General features: G+C 35.4%; 1 protein-coding gene and 1 pseudogene across 1 annotated transcript in view; one reads left to right on the top strand and one right to left on the bottom strand.

Moving 5' to 3' along the window:
* LOC109376574 (zinc finger protein 569-like) overlaps positions 1-6,894 on the top strand; it is a 36,084-nt gene extending 29,190 nt beyond the window's left edge. The window contains 2 exon segments of the mRNA XM_019632581.1: positions 3,568-5,306; positions 5,308-6,894. Of these exon segments, the coding sequence (XP_019488126.1) occupies positions 3,568-5,306; positions 5,308-5,469 (1,901 nt within the window). The 3' untranslated portion in view covers positions 5,470-6,894.
* A 7,273-nt stretch (positions 6,895-14,167) lies between these two features.
* On the bottom strand, positions 14,168-15,303 carry LOC109376581 (aminoacyl tRNA synthase complex-interacting multifunctional protein 1 pseudogene; annotated as a pseudogene).
* Between the last annotated feature and the right edge of the window lie 1,769 nt (positions 15,304-17,072).

Below are 17,072 nucleotides of genomic sequence, written 5' to 3' on the forward strand. Positions count from 1 at the left end.
TCTGTTCCCCTTCCCCCAATTCCCCAGCACTGTTCCCATCCCCCCAATTCCCCAATAAAAAAATCTTTAAAAACAAAAACAAACAAAAAAACACTGTATGACCTACAAAGTCTAAAATATTTACTATCTGACCCTTTAAAAAAAATTTATCAACTTAATGTATATGATTGAATCTGTGCTTCATATTGAAGCCTTTTATTCTACATGGTTGTGTATATTTAGGCTTTATTTCTTCTCATCTAGAAAGGAACTGCAGCTACACATCTTCTCATAATTCAATCTTACATTCTCACCCAAGTAGACTTTTTCCTAAAAAGATAGTATGTCAGAATGTTTCCTTGTGCAGTCGTGGCTTCCCTGACATATCTTGGGATGTCCAGTTTCCTGTAACCAGTCTACATTCCCAAATTTCAGTGTTGTAATCATGTGATAATTAATTCTGCCCTTCAAGATGTGATATCCATTTGACACTGTCAGCTTTTCTTGCTCTGCCTAAGATAAGCATGAACAGCTGTCTTTTTTCAGCATCCTGTGTTCCAGCCTTCACTCTATTTGTCAACACTAACTCATTTAATATAATTTGGGTTACAGCCACCCCATAGGATCAATGAAGAGTCAGTGACTTTTTATTCTCCTTGTAGAGAGGAAAAGAGATCAGATACTTTTTTATTCCATCATCTTAAAACCCAGAGTCTTTTCTGTAACATGCAATGTTTTGATCTTGCCCTGGGAGTTCTTTTTCTCTTCTGCTTGGATAGTACCTTTAATGACCTCATCGTACTTTCTCCCTCAGCATCTTTTGTTTAATTGAGCGTCTCGTTTTCCCCTAACTGGAGTGACCCCAAAGCGTAGTGTTCTGCCTTCTTTTTACATTTTTAGTAGCAACCAGATCTCTGACTTTACCTGCTTTGCTGTTTCACAGGAATTTTTCCCTGACTTTATTCTTAGTCTGGCAGAGAGGGAGAAAAATCTCCATTTTTCCATCTTGGAGCTAAGCAGCAACAGAGGACTGTATGTCTCACCATTCAGTATGTAGACTTTCACTTATTCTCTCCTTGTTTGAGCCAGTTCCTTTTCTCTGTATTCCTCATTCCTCTGCCTGGTGTCCCAAACTATAGAGCCTTTCTTCTTTTTTTTTTTGAGAGTAATCTTCCACCTTTTCTAGGGAAGAGAAGTAGTCTTTGTCTTTTTTAGTTTATCCTTTTTTCTTTATCTCATATTAGTGTGATTTTAGATGGGATCAGAGATAAATTTATGTATTTATTATTACCGTATTTAAGTTCAATTTCGCACTCTTTATCCCTCCCCTGCTCACTATACTTACTCCCTATCCAGTCATGCTACCACAAACTGGGTGGCTCTTTCAGTTTTATGTTCCAACTTTTTCACCCAATTTTTACCTTCCTGTAGTTTGTTCTCATTTTATGAATTACCATATTGTTCAGAACAATTTTATTTATTTACTTTTTAGAATACATAATACATGCTTATAGTATGATTTTTTAAGTACAAAAGGACATATATTGAAAAGTAATCATTCTTTTCTTACCCATTTCCCTCTATGGTGGCAACTCCTAACATCATTCTCCTTTGAGCTCTTACTTACTTGTAATTTCAGACATTCTTATTAAAACCACTTTAGGCTGATAGGTTAGCTTATGAATAATTGTTCTTTGCTGTTGAATATTCTGTTCAAAGAATCTGATATACCTTTTGTCTTAGTTTCCTAGGACTACCATAATAAACTACCACAAACTGGGTGGCTTACAATAACAGAAATTTATTCTCACAGTCCTGGAGGCTAGAAATACTAAATCAAGGTGTCAGCTGGGCCATGCTCCCTTTGAAACCTTTCCTTGCCTCTTGCAGCTTCTGGTAGCCCCAGACATTCGTTGGCTCCAGTCTTTTATCTTCACATGGCATTCTCTCTGTGTTTTTGTCTCTTCATGTGGCGTTCTTTTTATAAGAATACCAATCATACTATATTAGGGGTTACTCTACTACAGTTGACTTCATCTTAACTAATTACTTCTGCAATGACCCTATTTCCGAATAACTTCACATTCTGAGGCACTGGGGGTTAGAACTTCAACATATCTTTTTTCGGGGGTTGGGGAAACACACAATTCAACCCATGACACTTCCATTTTTTCAAATCTGTGTGTTCATTTTAAAGTTTTCTTATAATTTTTGGATATTTCTTATTAAATTTATTCCATATTTTTTAATATATATTTTTGCATTTGTATGTGCAGTGTTCTGTTATATTTTTATAAATAATTGTTTATGTAATATGAAGGTTATTGAAATAATATCTACTATTTATAGTGAATTTAATGAGTTTCTTTTTATAATAATTTTTCAGTTGACTCTTGATTTTGCAGGTAAATCGATGTATTGTTGACAAATAATGTTCATTTTACCTTTCCTTTACAACATCTTATACCTCTGATTACTTTCTCTATTTAATGCATTATCTAGTACTGTAATAATAGTGGTATAGTACCCATATTCTTCCTGACTATAATGTTCATATTTTGGGATTTTTCCCATTAAGTATGGTGCTAGGGTTTAAGTTATAACTGTACTTTTTCTCAAGTTAAATAAGTGTCCATCTAGTCCCATTTTATAAAGGGTTTTTTTAATGAAAAATAGATGCTGAGTTTTATCATCTTTTTAATATCTTTGGAAATGATTACTTGAATTTTCACTTTTGACCTATTAATATATTTATAGTGATAGAATTTTTCTAATATTGAAACATACTTAAAAATTTATTCAGGTATGATGTGTCTTATATTTAATGTACTTCTGGGTCCCCCCCCTTTTATTCTGGGTTATTTTGATACTTTATGTAGAATTTTTACATTGATATTCATAAGTGAAATTGGTATATAGTTTGCTGTTTTGGTAGTCATCTTTGTCAGGTTTTGGTATTAATATTGTTTCATACACAAAAAAATTAGAAATTCTCTTTTTTTCTTTGGTAACACTTTGCACAGCATGAGAGGCGTCTCTTAAATGTTTGTTAAAATTCCATGTGAGTCACTCTGGGCCTTTTCTATTTGTTTTGTTTTTAGGGGATTGTTTTTATATTTTTATTTTTTAGAAATTGGTTTATATAGGTTTTCTATATCTTATATTGTCAATTTGGTCATTTACATTTTCCAGAAAATTATTCACATCAAACAGTTTGTAAAAGTGTATTTTAAAATAGTTTTATGATTTTAATTTCCTGTCGGTTTTTTTCTCTATCATTATTTTTTCTTACTTTATATGTAAATTCTACATTCTCTTTTATTTACCCAATAGTTTATCTGTGTTCTTTCAGATTCCATTTAAAAGCTAGTTGTATTCATATGTCTGTCTCTACTCATATCTAATTTCCTGAAATTTTCTAAAACTTAGGAAACAGGAGGTATATGCACCTGGAATTTGCTTAGTAGTGGGAAACTAGGCCTTAAGCCAAGAATCAATTCTATAATTTTATAGCATATTTAAAAAAATCTTTTTGATTTATAATATCGGAAGGAATTACAAGTAATATTTATTTGCAAACTGTTTTAGGAGAAATATGGGGACTTGATGAGCATCAGAATATCCAGGACAGACTTTTGACACAACTTGAAGATAAGTTCACAGAAACATTGACTGAAGAAAAAGTCAATGAATGTCATAAGAAATTTGCAAATGCATTTTCTCCAAACTCAGACTTTTTTCATTCCAGTCACAATCTCTATGACTGTAACTTATTTGGAAAATGTTTAGAACATAATAATTTTGACTGTTACAATAATGAGAGAATCCTTATAAGAAAGGAATACTGTGAATATAATGAATCTATAAAGTCATTTGGCAATAGCTCATCCCATCTTGTAGTAACTCCCTTTAAGTGTAATAATTGTGGAAAAGGATTCAGTGAAACCTTGGATCTCATCAGACACCTGAGAATTCATACTGGAGAGAAACCCTATGAATGTAAAAAATGTAGAAAAGCCTTCAACCACAAGGAAAAACTCCTTAAACATCATAAAATTCACAGTAGGGAGCAGTCTTATGAATGTAATGAATGTGGGAAAGTTTTCATTAAAATGTCAAATCTCATTAGACATCAAAGAATTCATACTGGAGAGAAACCCTATGTGTGTAAGGAATGTGGGAAATCCTTCAGCCAGAAGTCAAATCTCATTGATCATGAAAAAATTCATACTGGAGAGAAACCTTATGAATGCAATGAGTGTGGAAAAGCATTCAGCCAGAAGCAAAGCCTCATTGCACATCAGAAAGTTCATACTGGGGAGAAACCTTATGCATGTAATGAATGTGGTAAAGCCTTCCCTCGAATTGCATCCCTTGCTCTTCATATGAGAAGTCATACAGGAGAAAAACCTTATAAATGTGATAAATGTGGAAAAGCCTTCTCTCAGTTTTCCATGCTTATTATACATGTGAGAATTCATACAGGTGAGAAACCCTATGAATGTAATGAATGTGGAAAATCCTTCTCTCAAAGCTCAGCCCTTACTGTACATATGAGAAGTCATACCGGTGAGAAACCCTATGAATGTAAGGAATGTAGAAAAGCCTTCAGCCACAAGAAAAACTTCATTACACACCAGAAGATTCATACTAGAGAGAAACCTTATGAATGTAATGAATGTGGAAAAGCATTCATTCAGATGTCAAACCTCGTTAGACACCAGAGAATTCACACTGGAGAAAAACCCTATATATGTAAGGAATGTGGCAAAGCCTTTAGCCAGAAATCAAATCTCATTGCTCATGAAAAAATTCATTCTGGAGAGAAACCCTATGAATGTAATGAATGTGGTAAAGCCTTCAGCCAAAAGCAAAACTTTATTACGCATCAGAAAGTTCACACTGGAGAGAAACCTTATGATTGTAATAAATGTGGTAAAGCCTTCTCTCAAATTGCATCCCTTACTCTTCATCTGAGAAGTCACACAGGGGAAAAGCCTTATGAATGTGATAAATGTGGGAAAGCCTTTTCTCAGTGCTCATTGCTTAATTTACATAAGAGAAGTCATACAGGTGAGAAGCCATATGTATGTAATGAATGTGGAAAAGCTTTCTCTCAAAGAACTTCCCTTATTGTGCACATGAGAGGTCATACAGGTGAGAAACCCTATGAATGTAATAAATGTGGAAAAGCCTTCTCCCAAAGCTCGTCCCTTACTATACATATACGAGGTCATACAGGTGAGAAGCCCTTTGACTGTAGTAAATGTGGAAAAGCCTTCTCTCAAATCTCATCTCTTACGCTTCATATGAGAAAACATACAGGTGAGAAGCCTTATCATTGTAATGAGTGTGGTAAGGCTTTCAGCCAAAAGTCACACCTTGTTAGACACCAGAGAATTCATACTCATTAGAATTAGAAGCCCTGTGAATATTGTAAATATGGAAAAACCTTCAGAAGGAAGTAGCACCTTCTTGCACATTACATAATCAGTTCTAGAGCAGAAAACTATGAATGTGGGGAAGACTTTTGAAGAAGTCACACATTTGTGAAACATGAGAATTCTTCCCAAGGTTACAAATTGTATAATGAAAAAGTTGATGATCAGAAACCTTCAGCAGACATTCTTATCTATTGATATTTATTTTGTCATTCTCATTAAAACCTGAAACGATATCTGCTGTCAACTTATCAAAATGATACTTGAGCTCCCAGCCAATGCATTAGCAAGAAAAAGAAGATTAGGAAAAAAGAGAAATTATAAAAATAACCTTTTATATGTGTAAATAGTTGGGCGCCAGATATCATGTCCCGTGTGAAAAGGGCTGGGGTTTTGAGGAGGGGCGGCAATGGGTTAAGAAATCACAAGAGTCAAAAATAGAGTTTCTGTGGGCCAGGGATCTTGTCTCTGCAGACTGAGAGATCAAGCCCTGACCCTGGCTGGTGAATAACTTTTATTTACAATTGTCACAAAGAAGTCAATTTGAATATCTATACCCAGTTAATTGATTCGATTAGACCAGCAGCAGCTGCTTCACCGAAACTCATTGTGATCAAGCACGAGTTGTGCTTTCACACATACTTATACTCCCCGGGATGGTCTCCGAGACCACCGGGTAAGGAAGTTTTACCGAGACCATTCCCTCGGGTCTCAGCATTCCAAGACACTTCCTTATTTTTTCAGAGGATCAGTGCACAGGAGCATTCGAGTCGGCAGCTGCAAGGCGACATATATGAGAAATAGTTAATTAGAAAATGTGTTGATATAAAATATCTAAGAATAAGCACAAGAATGGATTATACATATATATGTATAAAGTTATAAAATATTTTGAAGGGCACAAAAGAACGCCTTTAAAATTTAGAAAAACAACACTGTCTGAAAAGATTTGACATTGTAAAAAATATAAATTCTTTCACAAATCTCTAAGTTTATAAAGTACTTCCACTCAAAGTTTTTGCCAGCTAGTTATACTTAAAGAATTTTACAAAATGATTCAAAATTTTGCATTGGACAGTAAAGAACTACAAATAGCTGAAGAAATTATGGGAAAAAAAGAAAAGGCAGTCTACTAGATATCATCACATACTTTACTGGTGTCATTTAAATAATGTGTTCTTGAGTAAATAAATCAGTGGAAACAGATCAAGGATTGGAGGAAGGAGATGTAGGAATTTTGTATGTGATAATGCTATGGAAATAACTGGAAAAGGATGGCCTATTCAATAAATGGAAGATTCATATTAACAAAAAGTATTAGTTTTTATCATATATGTATATGGTATATGTGTATGTGTATACAATATATAAAAATTAAATCCAAACAGATTGAAGAACAGAATATAAAAAGCAAAATTCTTAAACTATGATGAAAATAGAATATCACTTTGGAGTAACAGGATTTCTTTAAAAACACATACATATGGAACAATCAATTATATTTTGATGTATTGTCTTTAGAGCACACATATACGTGCACAGAGATATATATGTTCACTATGTTCACTGCATCATGGTTTATATTACTCTAAATTGGACATAACAAATTTCTATTAGTAGAGAGATAGATCAATATGATGTGGTTATTTCTGTGATAGAATACAGTATTTAGTGAATACAAATTTGACATAGTTACATGGATAGATCACAATATATAATATTGAGTAAAAAGCAAAATGTACAATAAAACATGACATACTATTTGTATAAATTTAATAAAATAATGCAAAGGACAGTAGTGTGTGTTGACCATAGATCCATATATGACCATGGATCCCACTTTTAGGAAGTGGAAAAGGTTTAGAGGGAGTAGTTATACTTATCTGTAATATTTCTTATAGAATGAAAGCAACTATGATGGTGGTAACAAATTTGGTTGTCAAATTGTTGCTTTTTTATTTTCTTTCTTGCCTTTCTTTATTACCTATTCACTAAAAAAGAAGGAAATGGGTGCAGGAAATCTGGACCTATAGAAACAATTTTAAAATGGATTCTTATTTTTGATCGGTTACTAACATGTATAGAAATTTTTCTTTGCTAATACACAAACCAAGCCTGAATTAAGATAATGCTTTGCTTACACTGTCCTCATAATGTTAATTAGAGTAATAAAACTCAGAATATTATATTTGTTTGAAGCCAGTTTTTAAAATTTTTAATTTTTTTTACAAATACAAGCTCTTCCCTAGTTGAAAGTAGTAAAGAAATGAAATATTCTACTTTGGGGATAACTGACTCTCCATTTGGGGGGAAAAAAATCACCTGCATTTGGGTTGGTTTCAGATTGAGGGGATGAGACCATTCATGCATACTATAAAATGTGATTAATGTCCTAACATGTCAAACTAAGGATAGTTACGGTACCTGCATCAGAGCAGAAGCAATGTCAGTGTACAAATATCTCAGCAAAGATTTCTTTGGTTTTTGGATCCTTCAATGGGGATGCAGATGCTGGTGATTTTATATGAACCAGGTAAGGGCCAGTGGATGTGAGAGGTCACTTATTCCTGTACCATAGCTGTTTTATATTGAGGCCTTTCAAATATTTTTAGTACTCAAAGTTCCTTTTCTGTGGCTAGCCCATTCACATATTTTGTCTGTTTTCTTCTGGGACTTTCAAAAATGTTTATTTTATTTTAGAAATAATTATAGATTTATAGGAAGTTACAGAAATAATACCCTAAAGTACTATTTAGTTTGTGTACACTACATCCAGTTTCCCCTAATGGTAACATCTTGCACTACTATAGTACAGTATCAAATTTGACACATACAATCCACAAATCTTATCATACGTGTATTTCACTGGTTTTACATGCACTTGTGTATGTGTGCCCCTACTTCTATACAATTTTATCTCGTGTAAATTTGTGTAACTACCACCACAATCAAGATATAAAACTTCCAATATCACAAAGATTCCTTGTTTTATCCTTTGTAGTTATACCCATCCTTTCCTCTCCCTGCTCCTTCTAAACCCTGGCAATCGCCAATCTATTCTCTGTGCCGTATTTCCCCATGTATAAGATGCACCCTTTTTCGAAAAATTGGGGGTCTAAAAACTGGGTGCGTCTTATACAGTGGTTGTAGATTTGTTTACTTGCATTTCCCGCTTTTTCGCGCTTGTTGTCTTTGCGCTCATTGTTTCGCACTTGTTACTGGTATATTACAGTAGGTTACTGTTTTGCCACGTTCTGCCCAGAAATGGCTCAGAAAAGATTTTCGTACCGTGCTGAATTCAAGTTAAAATTTGTACCTGAGTGAAAAGATCCTGGGATAATATCAAGATTGAGATCGTTGTCAAGTCATTTAAGAAGTGTGGCATTTCAAATGCCATAGATGGAACTGAGGACGAGGCAATATATGAAGACAGTGATTCGTCATCAGACACAGATGAGGACAAGCTAATGGTTGGGAGTTTTGACAGTAATGAGGAGTTGTATGAATTTTATGATGAATAAAACTTGAATTCAATAACTTTATGTAATACATTTTTTTGTCAAATCTCGGGCCCCAAAATTAAGGTGTGTCTTATACATGGGAGTGTCTTATACATGGGGAAATACAGTAATTTTGTCATATCAAGAGTTCTATAAATGGGATCATACATTATCTAACCTTTTGAGATTGGCTTTTTTTCACTCAACATAATTCCCTTGAGATCAATCCCAGTTTTTCAGGTACAATAATTTATTCCTTTGAGGGAGTATTTTCTGAATAATTTTCCATGGTCTGGATATATCATGGTTTCTCTAACCATTTGGCCATTGAATAACATTTGGATTGTTTTCAATTTTGGGTTATTACAATTAAAACTGCTATGAACATTTGTCTTTAGTTTTATTGGTTGATTTGTTTTTTGTTCCTCTGTTTCACTTTTCATTTTTTACTGTAGGTTCCTTGAGCATTTTTTAGATTCTCCTTTGATTTATCTATAGAGTTCTTCAGTATGTATCTCTTTGTACAGATTTTTAGTGGTTGCTCCAGGTATTACATTTTACGTACATAACTTATCACAGTCTACTTGTGTTAGCATTTAACCAGTTAAAAAACTTTTTATCTCAACTGAGATCCTTTAATTTCCTTACTTTATTGTATAATTGCTTTAAATATTTCCTCTGTGTACCTTAAGAACTACATAAAACAGTGTCATTTTTGTTTAAGCGATCTAACGTAATTTAGGAAACTCAGCAGGAGATAGTCTATTAAATATGCCCATATTTTTACTCTGTTATTTCTCATTCCTGATATTCAATGTTTCCTTTATCATTTCTTTTCTGCTTAAAGAACTTCCTTTAGCCATTCTTTTATTATTTATTTAGGCTTAAACAACAACATTTGTTTCTCACAGTTCTGGAGGCTGGAAACCCAAGATTAGAATGCCAGCGTGATACATTTCTGTGGAAGCCCTGTACCTTATTCACAGATGACCATCATCTAGTTGTATCTTCATGAGTTAGAGAGCAGAGAGGAAGCAAGCTCTCTCATGTCACTTTTTATAAGGGCATTAATCATTAGTGAGGGCTCCACCCTCATGACCTAATTAACTCCCAAAGGCCCCACCTCCTATCACATTGCAGGTTAAGATTTTAGCATATGAATTTGGGGGTTTGGACGCACAAACGGTCCACAACAAAGCCACAAACACTTTCTGTATCCCATGGAGGAAAGGTTCTCAAGTGTTATCATGGACCAGCTTCATGGGCAAGACTTGGGAACTTTTTAGAAATGCAATATCTTGGGCCTCACCTCAACCCTACTTACTTGAATAAGAAATGGGTGGTGGGTGCCAGCAACAGATTCTAACCAGCCTCCAGGTGATTGTGATGCACGACTGCCACTGAAGACTGGCTTATGTCCTTGAGGGCAGGAACCACGCTTGTTAAAAGTTGAAATCCTGGGGGTCGGCCGAGTGGCGTAGTTGGTTAAGAGCTCACTCCACAGCTTGAGCTCTGAGCAACAGCAGTTCGATTCCTGGCCCAAGCTGAGCAGCTGCTGAGCTGCCAACAGGGGGCAGGATGGCTCAGCTTAAAAAAAAAAAGTTGAAACCCTGGCACATGGCTTATAGTCTGTTTTTTTTTAAAAATTTTGGAACCATTTGTGCTGTAATTTTATTTGTTATTAACATACATGTACAATTTATTAGTTTCAGGTATACAACATAGTGATTCAATATTTATATAACTTATGAAGTGATCACCACAATAAGCCTAGTAACCATCTGTCAGAAAGTTATATTATTTATTATATTCCCTATGCTGTACATTATGTCCCTGTGACTTATTTTATAACTGGAAGTTTGCATCTCTCTCTTTTTCTTTTAAAGATTTTATTGGGGAATTGGGGAAGGGGAACAGCCAAGTTGTTGTCCTTTGATCTTAGTTGTGGAGGGCGCAGCTAGCTCAGCTCCAAGTCCAGTCACCATCTGGCCACCCATCAGCAGCTCATGGCCACTCAGCTCAAGGTGCCGTGTTCAATCGTAATCACAGGTGGGCACAGCCCACTCTATCCCATACAGAAGTCGAAGTGGAAACCTTGTTGCTATGCGTGCACGCTCTAACCACTGAGTCACCCGGCCACCTGTCGGCAGCTCACAGCCGCTCAGCTCAAGGTGCCGTGTTCAATCTTAGTTGCAGGTGGGCATAGCCCACCATACCATGCAGGAGTCAAACCGGCAACCTTGTTGTTAGGAGCACGTGCTTTCAACAGCTGAGCCATCCTGCCAACAGAGCTCAGCGGCAGCTCAGCTTGGTCACAGCTCACTGGCCCATGTGGAAATCAAACTGGTGACCCTATAGCTCAGAGCTTGCGCTCTTAACTAACTGAGCCACTCGGCCAGCCCAAGTTTATTCTTGTATGTGGTGTAAGAAGGTGGTCTAGTTTTATTTTTGTGCATGTATCTGTCCAGTTTTTCCAGCACCATCTATATTCTTGTCTCCTTTGTCATTGCTTAAATGACCATATAGGCATGGGTTTATTTCTGAGCTCTATTTTCTTCCATTGACCTATGTGTCTTTTTTTTATGCCAATACCATGCTGTTTTGATCACTATAGCCTTGCAGTATAGTTTGATATCAGGTAGAGTGATATCTCCAACTTTCTTCTTATTTTGCAAGATTGCTGTGGCTATTCAGGATCTTCTTTGGTTCCATATAAATTTTAGGATTATTTGTTCTAGTTCTGTGAAATATGCCATTGGTATTGATAGGGATTGCATCGAATCTAGGTTGCTTTGGGTAGTATGAACACTTTAATGATGTTAATTCTCCCTGTGCATGAGCATGGAATATGCTTCCACTTATTCATATCTTCTATGATTTCTTTCTTCAATGTCTTATAATTTTCCAAATGCAAGTCTTTTACCTCTTTGGTTAAATTTATTCCTAGGTATTTTTTCATGCAATTGCAAATGGGATTGTTTTATTAGTTTCTATAATTATTGGTGTAGAAAAATGCAGCCAATTTCTGAATATAATTTTGTATCCTGCTACTTTACTGAACTCCTTTATAAGTTGTAATAGTTTTTTGGGGAAATCTTTAGGGTTCTCTCTCTATAGTATCATATCAACTGCAAATAATGACAGTTTTACTTCTTCCTTTCCAATTTAGATACATTTTATTTCTTTTTGTTTTCTGATTGCAATGAGTAGGGTCAATACAGTGTTGAATAGAAGTGGTGAAAGTGGACATTCTTGTCTTTTTCCCGATCTTAAGGAAAATCCTTTTAGCTTTTCACCATTGAGTATGATGTTAGCTGCAGGTGTGTTATATATGGCCTTTATTGAGGTATATTCCCTCTAATCCCACTTTGCTGAGAGTTTTTATCATAAATGGATACTGGATTTTGTCAAATTCTTTTTCTGCATCTATAAGATCATATGATTTTTATTTATTTTGTTTATGTAATGTATCACATTAATTGATTTGTGGATATTGAACCAACCTTGCATCAGGTGGGAATAAATCCCACTTGATCATGGTGTATGATCTTTTTAATGTATTGATGAATTTGGTTTGCTTATATTTTGTTGAGGATTTTTGCATCTATGCTCATAGGGATATTGACCTACAGTATTTTTTGTGGGTGTTTTTGTTGTTGTAATGTCTTTGTCTGGTTTTGAAATCAGGATAATGGTGGCCTCATAAAATGAGGTTAGGAGCCTTCTCTCCTCCTGATTTTTTTTGAATAGCTTGAAAAGCATAGGTGTTAATTCTTCTTTGAATCTTTGGTAACATTCACCTGTGAAGCCAACTGGTCCAGGACTTTTGTTTGTCAGGAATTTTTGATTGCTGATTTTATTTCATTAGTAGTAATCAGTCTGTTCAGATTTTCTGTTTCTTCTGATTTAGCCTTGGAAGATTGTATGTTTCTAAGAATTTATCCATTTCTTCCAGATTGTCCAATTTGTTAGCATATAATTGTTTGTAGTATTTTCTTAAAGTCCTTTGTATTTCTATAGTGTTAGTTGTCACTTCTCATTCATTTCTGATATTGAATTGGATCCTCTCTTTTTTATTCTTGACAAGTCTGGTTAAAGGTTTACAATTTCATTTATCTTTTCAAAGAACAAGCTTTTGATTTCATTGATCTTTTTATTCTTTTTTAGACTCTTTCATTTATTTCCTTTCTAATTTTATTTCCTTCCTTCTATTCACTTTGGGCTTTGTTTGCTGTTCTTTTTCTAGTTATCTTATGTGTAAGGTTAGATTGTTTATTTGAGATTTTTTCTTGTTTCTTGAGGTGGGCCTGTATTGCTATGAATTTCTCTCTGAGGACTGCTTTTGCTGTGCCCCATAGATTTGAGGTCATTGTGTTTTCATTCTCATTTGTCTCAAGGTATTTTTAAATTTCTTCCTCATTCTCATTGTTAACCCATTCATTGTTTAGTAGCATGTTATTGAGATTCCATGTGTTTATGTGTTTTTCAATTTATTTCTTGTAATTGCTTTCTGGTTTCATACCATTGTGGTAAGAGAAGATGCTTGATATGATTTCAGCCTACTTAAGTTAATTGAGACTTGAATATTGGCCTAACATGGGATCTATCTTGGAAATTGTTCCATGTGCACTTGAATGTATATAATGCTGCTTTGGGGTGGAATGCTCTAAAAATATCAATTAAATCCATCTGGTCTAATGTGTTATTTAAGGCTGTTGTTTCCTTGTTGATTTTCTGTATGGAAGTTCTATCCATTGATATTAGTGGGGTATTAAATTCCCCTACTATGACTATATTACTTTCAATCTTCACTTTATGTTGGTTTATGTTTGCTTTATGTATTTTGGTGCTCCTGTGTTGGGTGCATAAATGTTTACGAGGGTTATATCCTCCTGTTGCATTGATCCTTTTACAATTATCAATGTCCTTTTTTGTCTTTTATTATAGCCTTTGTTTTAGTCTATCTTGTGTGGTATAAGTATTGCTTCCCCACATTTTTGTTTGTTTCCATTTGCATGAAATATCTTTTCCCATCCTTTTACTTTCACTCTGTGTGTATCTCTCATTCCGAGGTGGTCTGTAGTAGACAGTATGTGTATGGGTGTTATTTTCTTACCCTTTCAGCTACCCAGTGTCTTTTGATTGGAGCATTTAATCCATTCACATTTAAAGTGATTATTGATAGGTATTGCCGTTTTATTATTCATATTTATGTTCTTCTCCCCACTTCTTCTTTTTTTATAGGAATAAGTGACACATGTATTTCTTTTTATTGTTATTAAAGTTTTTCCAATGTATTTCAGTCATGGAAGCATTCTAATTTAGTTTTATTTTATTCCACTGTTGGTCATAGTCTGAGCCCTACACACTCCCTTCCTTTTCACCTCAAAGGGAGCTCCCTTGTATGTAGCCACACACTCATCATTAGTGTAAAGAAAAGGCTGAATCTGCTCCCAAATCTTCTTCTTAGGGTTCAGCTCCTTATCAGGCTCTCCAGGAAAAGCATCAAAAGTAATTCTGTCTCCAGGAACAGACCCATTAGGAGGTGCCAAGATTTCATCTTTCTCTGGTGAACTAGCACACATCACCATTGCTTGTGATAGTACTCCCCTCACCTTTGCAGGTTTTAGGTTACAAAGTAAAATCACCATCCGATTTTGCATCTGTTTGAGAGGAACATGGTTCACCAGGCCACTGACAACTGTTCTTGGGGCTGCTTCTCCAACATCTATTTCTTCTACATACAAAGAATCTGCATCAGGATGTTTTTTGGCAGTGATGATATGACCAATTCGAAGATCCAGACGGGAAACATCTATTGGCTTAGAGTCAGCACTTCCTGGTAGAGACTGTTGCTTCTCCTTTTTCTCTCCTTTCTTTTCAGTTTTATCTTTCACCTTATTTTCTTCTTCTCCTCCTCCTTTTATCTGTTCTTTGGCACCAAACGACATGGCTGTTAATAGTATAGACTGTATCACATTTTTGGAAACCATGGAATTACCTTGCAGTAGAGTGCCAGATGGAAATGGTATTTGTTTCACTCCATTTTTAATTTCTGCCTGAATTAGCTCTTGCTTCAATTCTTCAATTTCTTTTTTCAGTTTAGCATTTTCAACTCGAAGTTTCTTCTCTTCTCTCAAAGTTGCCTGCAAAATTGCTTTTTCTTTAAGAAGAGCAACTTGCTGCTTAAGATACTCAATGATTTGATCTGCCTCTGCTCCCTTCTGTTCCAGTCTCTTCAGAACAGCATCAGTTTGCCATTTTTGCCAAGAAACGGCAGAAAAACATGAATCAGCGGACAGGGGCACCTTAGTAGACTCTGCCCGAAGCAGGTAGAGGCAAGCCTCCCCACTTCTTCTTAAAGTCCGTTTAACATTTCTTTTAACACTGGTTTTGTGGTGATGAATTCCTTTAGCTTTTTCTTGTATGGGAAGCTCTTTATCTGTCCTTCAATTTTAAATAATAGCCTTATTGGGTACAGTAGTCTTGGTTATAGCTCCTCGCTTTTCATTACTTTGACTAGTTTATGCCAATCCCTTCTGGCCTGCAAAGTTTCTGTTGAAAAACCAACTGTCGGTCTTATAGGAACTCCCTCGTATGTAACTAACTGCCTTTCTCTTGCTGCTTTTAGGATTCTGTCTTTGTGTTTAACCTTTGGCATTTTAATGATGATGTGTCTTGGTGTGAGTCTCTTTGCATTCATCTTGTTTGGGACTTTTTGCTCTTTCTGAACTTGTATGTCTATTTCTTTCATGAGGTTAGGGAAGTTTTCAGCAAAAAGATTTTATTGTGGCCATCCCATAGTTAAGCCTGCTACAAACAAGTCACAGGTTGTGCCTTACAAAAGTTAAAGATAAACCTGCCCCTATTCTTCCTGAAGTTAAGATAAATTTACCATTGTTCTTTTTTTTTCTCATACCAAGAAATTTTCCACAGAAGCAAGAAAACACATATAAACCCTAGCCCAGCAGGTGGAGGGGTTTTCTCTTCCACTAGTGATTAGAGACCACCATTATGTCTGTGGGGTGGCCTTTTTCTTTCTTTCTTTTTTTACTTTCTGCTAAATAAACTTAATTTCACTTCAAACTCTATATCGGCTCATGTTTGAATTTTTTCCTACATGAAGCCAAGAACCTTCTTGGCTGAGGGCCTGAGTCCCCATTCTGGGGAATTCATCTCGCCAGCATCAATACCATTATACAATTATTAGAATGCCTAAAATTCAGAACACTGACAACACCAAGTACTGGCGAGGATGTGGAACAACAGGAGCTCTGATACATTGCTGGTGGAAATACAAAATGCAACAGCCACTTTGGAAGACAGTTTGGCAGTTTCTCATAAAACTAAATTTGCTCTTACCATACAATCCAGTAATCACTACTTGGTATTTACCCAAATGAGTTGAAAAGTATGTCCACACAAAAACTGCACACAAATGTTTATAGCAACTTGATTCACAATTGTCAAAACTTGAGAAGCAACCAAGATGTCCTTCAGTAGGTGAATGGAGAAATACACTGTGGTACATCCGGACAATGGAATATTGTTTAGGGCTAAAAAGAAATGAGCTATGAACCATGAAAAGACCTGGAAGAAGCTAATCTGAAAAAGCTATATACTATATGATTCCAACTATATGACATCATGGAAAAGGCAAAACTATGGAGACAATAAAAGATCAGTGGTTGCTAGGTTGCATGTAGGGAAGCAATGAAAAAGTGGGGTACAGAGGATTTTTTAGGGCAGTGAAAACACTGTAGGATACTAAAATGGTGGATACATGTCATTATACATTTGTCCAAACCCATAGATTGTACAACACACAGAGAGTGAACCCTAATGTAAACTGTGACTTTGGGTGGTTATGATGTGTGTAGGTTTATTAACTGTAACAAATTACCACTCTGAAGAAGGATGTTGATAATGGGGGAGGCTATATGTGTGTGGGGAGAAGGAGTATATAGGAAATCTCTGTACCTTCTTCTTAATTTTGCTGTGAACCTACAACTGCTCTAAAAAAATAGCCTTTAAAAAATATACCTATTTTTTAAAAACATTTTTTTAAAAGATTTTTATTGGGGAATTGGGGGGATGGGAACAGTGCTGGGGAATTGGGGGAAGGGGAACAGACAAGTTGCTGTCCTTTTGT

The sequence above is a fragment of the Hipposideros armiger genome, unplaced genomic scaffold (genome assembly GCF_001890085.2).
Source record: "Hipposideros armiger isolate ML-2016 unplaced genomic scaffold, ASM189008v1 scaffold_1154, whole genome shotgun sequence".
Taxonomy (NCBI): domain Eukaryota; kingdom Metazoa; phylum Chordata; class Mammalia; order Chiroptera; family Hipposideridae; genus Hipposideros; species Hipposideros armiger.